The sequence below is a fragment of the Dipodomys spectabilis genome, unplaced genomic scaffold, assembly GCF_019054845.1.
Source record: "Dipodomys spectabilis isolate Male_0828 unplaced genomic scaffold, ASM1905484v1 ptg000077l, whole genome shotgun sequence".
In the NCBI taxonomy this organism is placed as follows: Eukaryota; Metazoa; Chordata; class Mammalia; order Rodentia; family Heteromyidae; genus Dipodomys; species Dipodomys spectabilis.
In genome coordinates this window covers 403,840-419,426 of record NW_024870754.1, presented here as the reverse complement: position 1 = coordinate 419,426, position 15,587 = coordinate 403,840, and the positions used below count along the sequence as shown (strand labels likewise).

The 15,587-nt window shown below is 39.1% G+C and overlaps 1 protein-coding gene across 1 annotated transcript in view; it reads right to left on the bottom strand.

Annotated features, from left to right (window-relative positions):
• The window catches only part of Sytl4 (synaptotagmin like 4), a 66,200-nt gene that overhangs the window by 28,584 nt on the left and 22,029 nt on the right, over positions 1-15,587 (bottom strand). The window contains exons 2-5 of the mRNA XM_042683047.1: positions 4,771-4,942; positions 4,312-4,527; positions 4,068-4,177; positions 3,730-3,832 (exon numbers count right to left, since the gene is read on the bottom strand). Coding sequence (XP_042538981.1) covers positions 3,730-3,832; positions 4,068-4,177; positions 4,312-4,527; positions 4,771-4,880 — 539 coding nt within the window. The 5' untranslated portion in view covers positions 4,881-4,942. The remainder of the gene's footprint in view (positions 1-3,729; positions 3,833-4,067; positions 4,178-4,311; positions 4,528-4,770; positions 4,943-15,587) is intronic.

Below are 15,587 nucleotides of genomic sequence, written 5' to 3'. Positions count from 1 at the left end.
ATGAAAGATAAAAAGTTCACAGATAGGTACAGAAAAAATTTCCAACAATGAAGAAAAACTGAATATTGTACTACATATGAGGAAAAAGAATACATAATGAATTATATTCTTGTTAAGTTACTAAATTTCAAAAAAGAATAGAAAAGGAAATACAATTACACATATACATATATACACAAACACATGCACAATGTAACTATGGACTGTTTAAGGGAATAAGAGAGGAGAGTGGGAAAGAGAATGATAGAGGTTGAATAATATGGATATACTGTGCAACTATGTATGAAGATGGCATAAGGAATCTCAATAATTAAAAGCTGTTAATCAATAGAGGTATAGGAATAATAAAAGAGAAAGCAATAGAGAGGATTATTCTGACTAAAATATAATGCATGTATGTCTGAAATACCATAGTGAAAGTCCTTGGTATAAGCAATACATAGTTAAAAATAAAACGACTGAAAATAAATGAAAATGAAAAAAATAGGTTTTACTGTGAGGGCAGATATCACCAGGCATGAAGCGGGCAAAAGAGAGAGTAAATGAGAATGAAATGGATTTTCATATATTTGCATATATGAAGATAGAACAATGAAACCTATTAATATTGCTGTAGAAGGAGGGGTGTAGAGAGTGATAGGGTGAGTTTGATCAGAATATACTATACGCATTCATGGAAATATCACAATGAAACCCCTTTTCATACAAATAATTTATACTAATTAAAATCTTTTTTAAAGGAAATTAGTGAAAGTAAATAATTCAAAAACAGAGAAGCTATGGTACAAAACATGGTTGCAGGCGTATAACCCATTTTAAAATTAAACTAAAACTAAAAATATTTGTTGGTTTTTTTGGTCCATTGTTGGGAGGCCTGAACTCTGGGCCTGGGCACTGTCCCTCAGCTCTTCAGCTCAAGGCTAGCACTCTACAACTTGAACCACAGCATCACTTCCGGCTTTAAATTTTTTTTTTTATTATAAAGATACTCTACAGAGGGGTTACAGTTATATGAGTAGGGTAATGAGTACATTTGCTTTTGAGCATTGTTACCTCCTCCTTTGTTTTTCCCCTACTATCCCATCCCTCCCTACCTCCCCAACATCCCCTTCGGCCCCCAAGTTGTAAAGTTCATTTTCAACATAGTGTCCACATAGTGTCTTGTACATTTTGTTGTTACAGTGGGTCAACCTGTATCCTTGTTTCAGCATTTTGTTATTTCCCTTCCCCTCCTCAAAATAGAAAAATGTATATACAAAATGCAGGGCACGACGTCAAATACAGTGAAAACAGGGACTTCTGGCTTTTTCTGCTTATGTGGTGCTGAGGAATCAAACCCAGGGCCTCATGCATGCAAGGCAAGCACTCTACCACTGAGCCACCTTCCCAGCCCTAAAAATAGTTTTTGAAAGCTGATGATTTATGGTTATATAACACAAAGTTAATGTCACAAATCCTGATGAATTAAAATAATCTGAGTAAAAAATGTGAGAATAAAAGAAAAGATGTGAGAGAAAGGGAAAAGAAAGCTAATTTCCCCTCCAATTTCATAGCAGAGTCTACTGATAATATTTCATATCAAAAGTAACCAGTAGCCAGGCGCAGGTGGCTCACACCTGTAATCCTAGCTACTGAGGAGGCTGAGGAGCCTGGGCAGGAAAGTCCATGAGACTCTTATCTCCAATTAACCAGCAGAAAACTGGAAGTGCAGCTGTGGTTCAAGTGGTAGAGCGCTCGCCTTAAGCTGAAAAGCTGAGGGACAGCGCCCAGGCCCAGAGTTCAAGCCACATGACTGACCAAAAAAAAAAAAGAACCAGTAACTAATCTATGGTACCCACCTAAGAGAAATTTTATATATATATATACGTAAATCTCATAACAAATACACATATTAGCATTACTCTTAGTAGCAAAATTGTGGAAATAATCCAAATGTTCATAAATAGATGAATGAACAAAATATTTCACATGAATATAATAGAATGTTATTTAAGGATAAAAAGAGAGGGAAGGAGTGACATTGTGAAACAAAAAGAAATGCACTCTTCTGAACTCTGGGCTTGGGCGCTGTCCCTGCACTCTTCAGCTCAAGGCTAGCACTCTACCACTTGAGCCACAGTGCCACTTCCGATTTTCTAGTGGTTTATTGGAGATAAGAATCTCACAGACTTTCCTGCCCCGGCTGGCTTTGAAACATTATCCTCAGATCTCAGTCTCCTGAGTAGCTAGGATTACAGGTGTGAGCCACAAGCGCCCGGCAATAAATGCACTCTTTACCCAACTTATATAACTGTAACCCCTCTGTACATCACCTTGATGATAATAATATTTTTTTGTCAGTTGTGGGGCCTGAGCTCTGGGCCTGGGCACTTTTCCTCAGCTCTTCAGCTCAAGGCTAGCACTCTAGCACTTGAGCCACAGCTTTTTTTCTGCTTATGTTGTGCTGAGGAATCGAACCCAGGGCCTCATGCATGAAAGGCAAGCACTCTACCACTGAGCCACCTTCCCAGCCCCAATAATTTTTTAAAGAATAAAAATGATTTTTGGTTATGCTAGAATATGGATATACCTTTTTTAAAAAGCACTTTGTCTAACAAAATATTCAGCCACATAGGACCACATATTATATGATTCTATTTATATGAAATATCCAGGATAGGCAAATAAGAGTTGGTTAAGTAGATCAGCAATTGCTTAGGGATGAAGGATAGAGAGGGTGATGGGGAGGACATAACTAAAGGGTACAGGTTTTCTTTTTAAGATGATAAAGATAACTATCAACTGAGTTGGTCATACAGCTGTATGCAGATACTGCATATCATGTGAATGAATTTTTTTGTTTTTTTTCATGTGAATAAATTGTATGGTATTTGAATTATATTTCAATAATGCTGTTACATAAATACTTAAAAAGTGACTAACTGCTCAGTGATTTTGATAATAATTTTCTTAAGTTTAGAGGGATGGTGATGACTAAAATCCTTTACAATAGGCATTTCTCTGAAGATTAGTAATTCTTCCCCCCCATCTATTTTAGTGTTTCACTTAATGTTCTATTCTGTTAGCTTTATTAAACAGAAATTTTAAATTATGTTATAGTCCAATATTGGAAAGTTCTCTTTAGTCTTCCTATCTAGTCACCCTTATACATACAGTATATATCTGAAATGATTCTCCTCTAATATGAAAACTGCAAGAGTAGAGATTTGGATGATATGCTGCTTTCTTGTTTCCCATATTGGTTATTTTTTCCTAATCTGTATGTGCTTTTATTTGTTTTCCAATTGTTCTTAAGAAGAACAAAGTGCACCAAAATGCTGATAAACAGGTGGGTGGTAGAATTGGGATTGATTTATTCATTCCTTCTTTATTGTTTCCTCTACTTTCTAAATTTTCCTGCAATGAACATCTGTTATTTTTTAAAGCACAGGTAAAAAATTTTCAGGTGCTGGTGGCTCATGCCTGTAATCCTACCTACTCAGGAGGCTGAGATCTGAGGATCACAATTTGAAGCCAGCTGGGGCAGAGAAGTCTTCATGAGACTTATCTCCAAACCAGAAGTGGAGCTGTGGCTCAAAGTGATAGAGTGTTAGCCTTGAGCATAAGAGGCTCAGGGGCAGTGCCAAGTCCCTGAGTTCAAGCCTCATGACCAACAAAAAAAAGGTAAAAAATCATAAGACAATTAAAAAGATGTTGTAGAGATGTTTAAAATGACTACTTGGTTCTCACCTGGGCTCCTTCTGTTGCTCCTGAATGATCTTTCTTCCTGGCCAAACATCTCCCATCTGGGTCTGATGAAGGAGCGACTGTCCCACTGTCTCTCTTTTACTCACTTCAAGACAAACAAAAACATGGCAGGAAAGGGAAAGCAGCGCTTACACTATCGCTCCCCCAAACCTACCACATTTGCAGAAAGAAAAGAAATAATCCTTTTGATTCCCCCAAATTTCCTGAGTGGATGAAGTTAAGATTCCAGCAGTCACAATACACTGGGATTCCCCATGGGTAGGCCTATCACTAAGGTAAAGCCCTGCAAGGAACTCCTTCACACAGAACAGGCCCAGTACCTGCCGGCTTGCGGCGCAGGGACATCCTGATTATCTCGCTGCCTGTGTGGTAAGCAAAACGATTCACCTTCTGATCATAAAACCAGTCTCCAGTTGCTTTCTTCAGCTCTCTGGGAATAAATAAAAGATCATAACAGAAAGATTAAACATGGCTCTTGTCATTCAAGCAAAACTACCAAAACAAACTGAGGAAATGTACTCAGGCTTCATTTCATCTTTCTAGTAAGCCACAGATGACACTCACATTTCCTTGGAGCACACCTTACACCTCCAGGAACCATTGCTTTCCTGGATGCGGCACTCCCGACATACCAGGTGATTACAACCCCAGCAAGTGTTGCTCTTGGGAGTCAAACGGCCCAAGCCCTCCTGGCACCGGGCACAGGTCCGATCACTGTAGTGTTGACTGCCTCTCTTGGCCCCTTTCCTTTTTATCTCCAGTAGTTCATTCTTCAGTCGCCTGCCAAGACCAATAGAGAGCACAAGTAGATTCAGGATCTGCACAGGTTGGATGGGGAAGCATTGAGAAGCAAAGATAGGAAGACTATCTGGTTCTGTGAAAGCAACAAACTCAAAGCCCAAATTATCAATGAGGAGTAGTAAATACCATATATACAAGTGCTTCTGGAAGTCAGAAGACAGGCATAAGACAAGGCCTTAAGGTCAAAGGCTGGGGGCTACCTAATTTTTCTGGGACTCTTACCTAATCCTTTTCTCATCTGCTTTCCTGAGCTCCTCATCTCGCTGCAGGACGTTGAGAATCAAATCCCTTTCCACCTCAGACAGAAAAGAGAGGTCCAATATCTCTGACATGATGTCTTCTACTCTTTTTCTATTCTTCTTCAAAGTCACAGATAAGGACAGCTACAAATTGTCTGAAATGACAGAATAAAGAATTTCACACAGATGATTTACTCCAGAATAGGCTCATAATCCTACAAGGCTATGAGCCTACTTTTACTGTTTCCCTTGATTCAGGATAGAGAAACCAAACAGAAGAATCTACCAATTTACCATTCCTGCTACCAGCTGAATTGTATCCTGAAAATGAAGAGGCTTTTGATTTTTCAAGAAATTATTTATGACTCCAGGAAGTGGGGTTGAGTTGCTCAGGATAAGCATTTTAGTCTGGAAAGCACATAGAAGAACTGAGTCAAATTCCCCTGCTACCACATAAGTTCTCAATCATCCAACTTTTATTACTTTAAATGTTCTCAAGTCCCAGTTCTATTAACCCAAATAATCAGGCAGTTGGTGTCTGCAGTAGAAGGGAAAAGCTAATGAGAACTGCCAGTTTGGGCTCATTTCTCCATTCCTGACCAGCACCCATGTTCCTGGCATTCAGTCAGCTTTCTACTATGTTTCAAAAACTTCCAGCAACTACTGTATCTCCCAAAGATCTTGTTGAACCAGTGCTACACCTTAGGAATAGCTGTCCTGATTTCATCAGCATTTATTGAGCACCACTATCAAGTATTGCACAAATATTGGGGATCAAGTGCTGCACTTAAGAAAATCGCAGACCATCACCAGAGACAGACACACATGAACATGGAATTGTACCAAATGCCACCAGAGGGATTGTAAATGAAAAACCATAGAAAGCTTGAGAAGGAAAACTATGTTTATCTCACATAGAGAAAGGTAGACAGAGCTGTATACATGGAGGATTTTACAGAAGAGGTGGATTTTGCTTGTTGGTAAGGGAAACTAGCATGAAAAATAAGTTGGGGCCAAGTACAAAACTTAAATACTCTTGAAAATAGAAAGTTTTGGTTGCATACACAGTAGGGATACATAGAACACTTTTTAATGTTGGAAAATTATATAATCAAATTCATTCTGTAAAGATATCTCTATAAACCTGAAGGATTGGTGTAAAGAAAAATAGGAGGGGAATTTGAAAGTGTATATTGTATTCTAAAATAAGTGTACTCCACTACTTCTAAGGCTCTGTCTAATAAAAAATGTATTAAAATGTACAGGCAGTTGGCTGCTAGTGGCTCATGCCTGTAGTCCTAGATACTAATGAGGCTGAGATGTGAGAATTTCAGTTGGAAGCCAGCCTGGGCAGGAAAGTCCATGAGACTCATCTCTATTAAACTACTCAGAAAAAGCTGGAAGTGGCACTATGGCTCAAGTGGTAGAGCACTACTAGCCTTGTGCAAAAGAAGCTCATGGAAGAGCCCAGGCCCTGAGTTCAAGCCCCAGGACTGACATCAAAAAAATACATGCAAAGGTGTATATTTCAAGAATGTTACTGCAATATTATTTATAAGAACAAAATTGATCTTTTTTGAATAGGGCTTTTTACTTTTTTGGGGGGGGGGGGGTCCGGTCGTGGGACCTGAACTCTGGGCCAGGGCGCTGTCCCTCAGCTCTTCAGCTCAAGGCTAGCGCTCTACCACTTGAGCCACAGTGCCACTTCTGGCTTTTTTCTTTTTGCTTATGTGGTACTTAGTTGTCAAACCCAGGGCTACAGGCATGCAAGGCAAGCACTCTACCACTGAGCCACCTTCCCAGCCCAAGGGCCTTTTTACTTTTTAAGCAAGTTCTCTACCACTTAGGCCACGACACCAATACTTTTTGCTTCATTTTTCTTCAGATAGGGGCTAATGCTTTTTGCCTATGGCTATGTCTCACTAACTTTTTTGTCCAGGCTGGGCTCAAACAATCCTCTTATTTCTGCCTTCCAAATAGCTGGGATGACCCGTATGAGTCACTACACCAAGCCAGGGAACAAAAAGAATTAGTATGCAAAATAATATAGTACATAATGGAATAGAATGGAGACATTTAAAACATTGTAGATATGTACATACTGACATGAAAACACACATATGAGTCACAAAAACTACTTGCACTACAATACAGAATGATATATTTCCTAAAGTATTTGTCTAAATATATTTGTGCATACAAAGATCTAAGGCAACAATAAACCATTTCTGTTTATATAATTCTGATTTCTTTTTATATATTACCCCTTTACATTTGAAAAAAAAGAAAAAAATTAAGAGAAGTAGGAAATTATTGCAATGTTCAGGCAAAAAGACAGGTTAAGTTTATTAACTGTGCATCTAACCAATTGGACAAGTTATTTTATTTCTGTTAACCTAGTGTTTCTCATATGTAAAATGACTTTCTTCACAAGATAGTTAAGAAAATTAAATAATGTGTGTAAAGGACCAATCTAATGTTGGAGTACAAATATAGAACCACCTCAAATGATAATGGTCTGTGTTAGGAAACAAGAAGAAAGAAGGACAGGTTTGAAGAGAACTGACAGAATGGAGGAACTGAGGGGAGAGAATAAAGATGAAGGCAAAGACACCCACCTCACATTTTTCTTTTCTTTTTTTTCTTTCTCTTTTTTTCTTTCTTTCTCTTTCTCTTTCTTTCTCTCTCTCTCTTTCCTTCCTTCCTTCTTTCTTTCTTTCTTTCTTTCTTTCTTTCTTTCTTTCTTTCTTTCTTTCTTTCTTTCCTTTCTTTCTTTCTTTCTTTCTTTCTTTCTTTCTTTCTTTCTTTCTTTCTTTCTTTCTTTCTTTCTTTCTTTCTTTTCTTTCTTCCGATACTGGGGCTTAAATTCTGAGCCTAGGCCCTGTCACTGAGCTCCAGTTTGCTCAAGGATAGCACTTTACCACTTGAGCAACAGCAATAATTCTGGCTTTGTCGGTGGTTAATTGGAGGTATGAGTCTTACAGACTTTCCTGCCCAGGATGGCTTTGAACCACGATCCTCAGACCTCTGCCTCTTGAGTAGCAAGGATCACAGCTGTGAGCCACTAGCACCCAGCCCAGCTCCCATTTTTAGGGCTCCAGATCTGACTAGACAGTAACAGTCCTTATAGCTCAGGAGACAATAGAGAAGAAACAGATTTGAAACATGGAAGGAAGTTTTGTTAACAATGTTATGCATATGTTTCACAAAAGGTAACTGAGTAATGGCACCAGAAATCATTGGAAACACAGCAAGACTGCGGGAAAAGATACAATCTGAAAATATAGATTTAGTAAAGAACATAGGTCAGACAGAATGAGAAAAAAAAACTAATGATTCTATTTACTCTTTGCCTTCCCCTGAAATTAGACAAACCCCCTTTTACTTCATTAGTTTTACTAACTCTCTTCAGGGCAATAGGAAACATAAACACTATGAAAGCATATATAGGTCCCTAAAGTCTCAATATTTTATTTCCAATATTTTCTTGCCTTGTCTCTGATCTTTATCTGTAAGAGGGTATGCCTCTTTGATAGGCTCTTTCTTAGTCTTCCAGAAGTCTTCTTAGTTTTCATCCCCAAGGAAAATATATCCTCTCCATGAAAATGACACTTTTTCAATAGTTTATTATGAATCTGGTCTAGCAAATACCAAATGTCTTGTATACAAGGTTGCGTATGCTGCCAACATTAATGATCATCATGATTAACACTGTCAGCCCACCAGTACCACTTACTGAGAACTTCCTATGATGCCAAACATTTTAAGTAGAAGCCATGTAATTGTCAACACACCAAGAATAAGTGACTATTATTGTCCTCATTATATAAATGAGAATCATGCCTACAATCCCAACACATGAGCAATATTTACCACAAGAACTGACCATATGTAAGACTGTAATGCAGGTCCCAACAAATTTTTAAAAATGAATTTTCACGCAGACCCACCTTTGACTTCAAGGCACTTAAATAAGAAATGAATGGTAATTTTAATTATTTATAAAAGTTTTAAAGAGGCTTCTTTTTAAGATCTTTCATTATCTTTAAGTAGTGTACAAAGAGGTTTCATTTTACCTTGTCAATTTTTTTAGTACAATGCATCTTGATCAATGTCATCCCTTCCATCATTCTCCCCATCTGTCCTAATCCCATCCATACCCTCAAGTTACATGGCTGAATATTATGACTGTATTTGTTCCCCTTCCCTCTCTGTCTGTCCTTCTTCCTCTGACCTTCACCACTCCTCTCTCCCACAAAATATCCTGGGTCTTCCTGAGTACCTTTAGTGGCTTACCACATCACCAGGTTGGAGGCAACAAACAGTACTATGAGGCAGGTGTCCTGGGGCAATTACTTGATGTGCTGTTTCATGGAGGGATAATACCACCACACATACTTTACATCCACTCACCACCCACATACCACCACCATACACAGAACATTCATTGCTCATTGTGACATATCCATATCTGCAGACAATATGCCTTGTTCAGGATCACCCTGTCACTCTCCCACAACCCTCCTCCCCTCACCATTACCCAAACCAATCTCACCAGGTTTCACTTCCATTTTCACACATGTACATAAAGTATTCAGATAATAATCACCCTCCTTTAACATCTTTGTCCTCCCCCATCCCACTGCTGCCCATATCCCAGGCAGAACCTGTTTTTTTGTACGTTTTTTATTGTAAAAATGTTGTACAGAGGGGTTACAGTTACATGAGCAAAGTAATGAGTCCATTTCCTATTGAGCATTATTGCTTCCTCCTTTGTTTTCCCCCTATCATCCCTTCTCTCCCACCTCCACAACTACTCCCTCCCAGCCACCCCCTCAATGTTGTAAATTTCATTTTCAACATAGTGTTTTGGACATCTCATTGTTACAATGGGTCAACCTGTATTCTTATTTAAACATTTTGTTTTTTCCCTTCACCTCCCTGAACTAGAGAAGTGTATATACAAGCTACAGGGCACCGACATCAAATACAGTGAAAATAGGGGTTATTCTGTGGGGGAGGAACATACAAAGCAACAAAAAAATCACATGGTACATTATAAATATGTTAGAAACAAAAGCAAGCAAGAAAAAAAGTTATTTGTGTCCCTATCTTGGAGTTCATGTCACTTAACATCATCTTATATGGTCATATGTACATAGCTTTTGACCTTTTCTGCTTGTCCTACACATGTACTAGTGATTGCAAATAAGGGAAACCATGGGATCTATGTTTCTTTTTGTTGATACAGAAGTTTGAAATTAGGGTATTACTCTAGCCAGGAAAACGCCTACCATCTGAGCCCTGCCCTTAACCATTTCCAGTTTAATTCGGAGAGGGTCATTTTTTTTTTTGCCTAGGCCAGCATGGACTGCTATGCACCTTCCTATGTCTCTTAGATTCTGGAATTAGAGATGGGTACCACCACATCTAGGTTCTTGGCTGGCATTGAATCTTGAGAAATTTTTACCTAAGCTGGACTCAAATTGTGATCCTCTCAATTCCTCTTTCCATGTACCTGATATCTTTTTCTCTGGCATATATATGCATATATATATATATATATATATATATATATATATATTAAGAAAAGCTTTAGAAGTACTGCATGTGGTCACAGTTTTCTTGTTGGGTGATATCCTGGAGAAGTTCATGTATGGCACAAGACCACCTGAGAAAGCCAGAGTGTTGCTGAAGAACACATTAAGAAAATCATATCTGGCAGAACCTGTTTTGCTAAATATGTTTCACCATTGTATTTCACACCCATATACAGTACTTTAATCAGATTTTCCCCTATTTGGGGAAGAACACTACCATCATACCTCTAATAGCTCTGCTCACCTGGATTTCACCACACACACACACACACACACACACACACACACACAAACACACAGAGTGTAGCGTCTATACTTTTTATAGGGCAAAGTGCTACGAGAAAGCTGTCTTCCCAGTCCCCTCCAATGGGACCTATTCCTCCATGTCTGGTTCACTGTGTACCTGTTGATTGGATAGCCACCCCCAGAGGACTCACCTCCCTCCATTCCCACTCACCCCCTTCTCCCCTTTCCTTCCTTCTCCCTCCCTACCAGCACAGAGCACACAGAAACCCATATAGGATCATCTGGACAGATTGTTATTTCGTCTATGTCCTCATTAGAATAACATTCTGAGACACAGCAGACCACCTGCTAGTAGCCAGAGCAGTAGAAACCTCTGAGAAGGCCCTGAGGATTGGCCCTGGCCTGGCTCTTACGTTAGTGGCTGCCTAGTTGGGCACTCTACGTGGTGGACTTCTTTTGTTCTTCCGGCCATTCGCTGACACATGTTTCAGCAGACACTTATTAGGGATGGCCACAGGTTGGCGCTGCTTTTGTCCCTTTCTTGGAAGCGGGTACAGCCGATTTGCTTGTGCCCTTTTGGGTCCACTTGCCCTGTCGTCCTCCCTGCCATCTTCCCTGCCGTCTTCCCTGCCGTCTGCCCTGCTGTCCACCCTGCCGTCTGCCGCGCCTGAGACCCTTCATTCTAACTTGCCGAATCTAGAAGAACAAGGAGTTCTTGGAAGAGCGTTTGTTGAAAGAAGAGAACAGAGGGGAAATGGGAAATCACAGGTAGCAGTAAGGTGTGGAAACATTTTGTACCAGTGGAAGACATGGAAGAGGCTTGGGAAGAAGAGTCAATGGGATCAGAGGGGGATCAAGGAAGGATCTTGGTGGGTCATCTCACCTTTCCCTTACATACACATTGAGGAAAGGCCTTCCTGTTGGTTTTCCTGCATTTGTTCAATTCTGCTCTCATAAGTGAAGTATCTTCTTGGGTAGCATCAGTGGCTTTGTTTTGGGTGAGCAAAGCTCCCACCATCCTTTCTTGGTCGCTGCCTAGAGCAGTCTGACCTTCAGGCCTCCGGAGGCTCAAATATATGCCCATAATGACAGGGTGGCCAATGCCCTTAGTCATTGTTGGGTCAGCCAGCCAGTCCCTGTCCAGAGAGAAGCTAATACATCACAAAGCACCATCTTGACTCCTGTGGGGGGAGGGGGGAGGAAGTACAGAAGTAAGAAGGTTCTGGGGGAGGTGGTCAAGAAATTCTACTTCGAGAAACAGAGCTTTGCTTTTTTTTTTTTTTTTTGGTCGTGGGGCTTGAACTCTGGCCTTGGGCGCTGTCCCTGAGCTCTTCAGCTCAAGGTGAGTGCTCTACCGCTTGAGCCACAGCACCACTTCCAGTTTTCTAGTGGTTAATTGGCGATAAGAGTTTCATGGACTTTCCTGCCTGGGCTGGCTTTGAACCATGATCCTCAGATCTCAGCTCCCTGATCAGATCTCAGCTACAATTACAGGCGTGAGCACTGGCACCCGGCTCAGAGCTTTGCTTTACTACTCTTGTTTTTGTTTTTGTTTTTTAATTATCATCATTAAGAGATGCACAAAGGCGTTTTGATTTACCATGCCAGTTTATGAGTTCAATGTCACCCCTTCCATTGTTTTCTCCCCATCTGCCCTAACCTCATACATCAAGTTTGTTCCATTTTCACATATGTACACTGAATGCTTTTACTATATTTGCTAAAACATAAACTTCAAGTCAAAGACAGTCATTAAGAACTAAATACATCCATAACACCTTAGCAAACAAATCTGGCTTTTGTCTTACTACCCCTACTGCTGCACCCATACTTGGAATAGAATGTACAAAAAGGAAAATATGGAATGAAAATGCTTTCCCATGCAGTAAATTAAGTGACATCCTTTTGTGTGTGTGTATTCTGGTCCTGGTGCTTGAGCTCTGGGCCTGATTGCTGTCCATGATGCCTTTTGCTGAAGACTAGCAGTCTATCACTTGAGCCACAGCATCACTTCTGGATTTTGTTTTTTTTCTGTTTATGTGGTACTGAGGAATGGAACGCAGGGCTTCATGCATGCTAGGCAAGTATTCTACCACTAAGCTACATTCCCAGCCCTTAATATATATTCTGACTATAGAGACTACAATTTATAATTAGAATTTATAGCACTGGTTCAGCTTTTTCTGTGATTAATTGGAGAAAAGCATCTTACCCAGACTTTCCTGCCTAGGCTGATTCAAACCAGGATCATCAGATCTCAGCCTCCTGGGTAGCTAGGATTAAAGGTATGAGCCATGGGCACTCAGCAAGTGATATCTTTTTATCATGGGCAGTAGTACATCACATTTTGAAAAATTCAACTCAGAAAAAATAATAAAGGCATGTTTACAATAAGAAAATCAATAAAATTATGATAATATTCAATTGAATTGATATTAATGTCTCATTTCCTTCCTTCCCTTCCTCCCTCCCCTCCCTCCCTCCCTTCTTTCTCTTTCTTTCTTTCTTTTCTCTCTCTCTCTCTCTCTCTCTCTCTCTCTCTCTCTCTCTCTCTCTCTTTCTTCTGCCATAGTTGAGCTAAGGGCCTGGGCACTGTCCCACAGCTTTATTTGCTCAAGACGAGTGCTCTACGATTTTCAGCCACAACTCCACTTTTGGTTTTCTGATGATTACTTGGAGTTAAGAGGCTACAGACTCTCCTGCCCAGGCTGGCTTTGAACTGTGATCTTCATATCTGAGCCTCCTGAATATCTAGGAATACAAGAATGAGCCACTAGTGCCTATTGCTTTCTCTAAACTTTAAATGCAACATATGATCTTCACATAAGAGCCTTTTTCATGTCTCAACTAGGAAAGCAACACCTACATTAAACTCAGAGCTACAGCCTCTTTGAGTGGACTTCAGATACAGCCAGATCCAACATTAATGCTAACAAAGTTGGTTCCAAGAAGGGAAGGAAAGAGTTGCCTCTATTATAAAGATCAGTTCTGAAAATGAAAAAAAAGGAAGTATAGAATAATGAACATAGTGGCATAATGTAGAGTTGGCTGTAAATCTTACTTCTGCTACTTATTATGGCCTTGGGCAATAGCCCAGAAAACAATAATGTTATTCAATTACTCCTCTAAACTTACAAGCAGCAAATTATATGATTGTCTCACATATATATTCTAATGGACTATAAATCATTTCTCACCAAAAAGATAGAATTATTCCGCTGTTTACACTTAGAATAATAAATAATTTGGGTAAAATTTAGACAACATTGAGCATGAAAAAGTGTACCATTCTTGTTAAACAAATGATAATGTTTTACACAGAAACTGGTTAGTGATGCAATTTACACTGCTAGATTCTGTCAGATTCTGTATACATTTAAACGTAGCTACTTAGAACTGTTTTAGTTCTGTTAAACAAGGAATTGTAATAGTGTCTACCTGAGTGAAATACAAGAATTAAAATTGGGCTACAAATTATAATTGGCCATGATAACTGAGTAGTAAAAATGTCTGAGGACTTCTGATTTTGCCCAAGATTAAATAACAAAAAAATGAATTTCTTGCCAGGCACTGGTGGCTCACACCTCTAATCCTAGCTGAGGATCTCAGAAGACTGGGATCCAAGAATCACAGTTTAAAGCCAGCCCAGGCAGGAAAATCTGTGGGACTCTTATCTCCAATTAACCACCAGAAAGTATTAGCCTTGAGCAAAAGACCTCAGGGACAGTGCTCAGACACCCAGATCCACGACCAACAAAAAAAAGAAAAAAGAATTTCTGCCCTAACAACACAATAACAACAAATTGATATGATACATGAAACACTAGCTTTCAAGACACCAAATGCCAGGACTATGAGATTGAAATGTGAGGAACAAATGAGGTTGGCCTTTTGATTTTCCCAGATCACTCCTTGTGTTTTTAGGCCATGGTATTGGAATTTAAAAAATCCAGAGATAGCCTGCTGCACTTCATGATATAGCTGCATATAGAGAGATCTAAGGAGACCTATATAAGGTTTCTATTAAGTATTCAGAAAAGGACTGATCAGCGTGAAATATCTGTTAGGAAACTTTTTCGGGCCAGGTGATTAGAAAAACAATATAAAAAAAAAATTCAAAAGCATGATGTCTGACACTCACATAGGGCCAGGAATAGAGTTTATTCCTACCAGCCAAAGTAGAAAACCACATTATTTGCTAGGGTACTGGCATGAATAGTAAGAGTCTTATCTCAGATATGGAAAATACTTAAATCTAGACTATGTAGTGCTCTGGTCCAGCCTACCAAATCTAAACAGAAAAACCCCAAAGGATCAATGTGTTTCCAAAGAACATCCCAGAACAGAGTTCAAGAATACTTAGAGTTATACATAAATGTACTGCATTCAACAAGGTAAAATTCGCAATACCTAGGATCCACTAAAAGTTAACAAGACATGCTCCAAAATACAGGGAAAATGTAATCCATAATAAGAAGAAAAAGTAATATAAAATTATCAACCAGCCTTACTATTCTAATGAACAAAGTCACTAGAATAGTTACAATGAAATTCCATACATTCAAAAATTAAGTAGAGACATGAAAGATATAAAACAAAAGTCTCACTTCAAACCTAAAGATAAAAACATGTCTAAGATGAAAAATATACTAGGTAGTACTAACAACATACTAGACATTATGGTTGAAAAGATAAATGAACTTGAAGATAGAGTAACAGAATTCATCCCAGAACAAAACACAGAAAGAAACAAGACTTTAAAAATGACCAGAAATTTATGAGCTATGGTACAACTTCAAGTTGCTAAATGTAACTGGAATCATCAAAGGAACTGGGGACACTGAAACAATATTGGAAGAAATATTAACCTGATTTGACAAATGCTACAGATCCAAAAAGTTCAATGAATTCTGAACACAAGAAACAAAATTATACCATATGGTACAACACAATC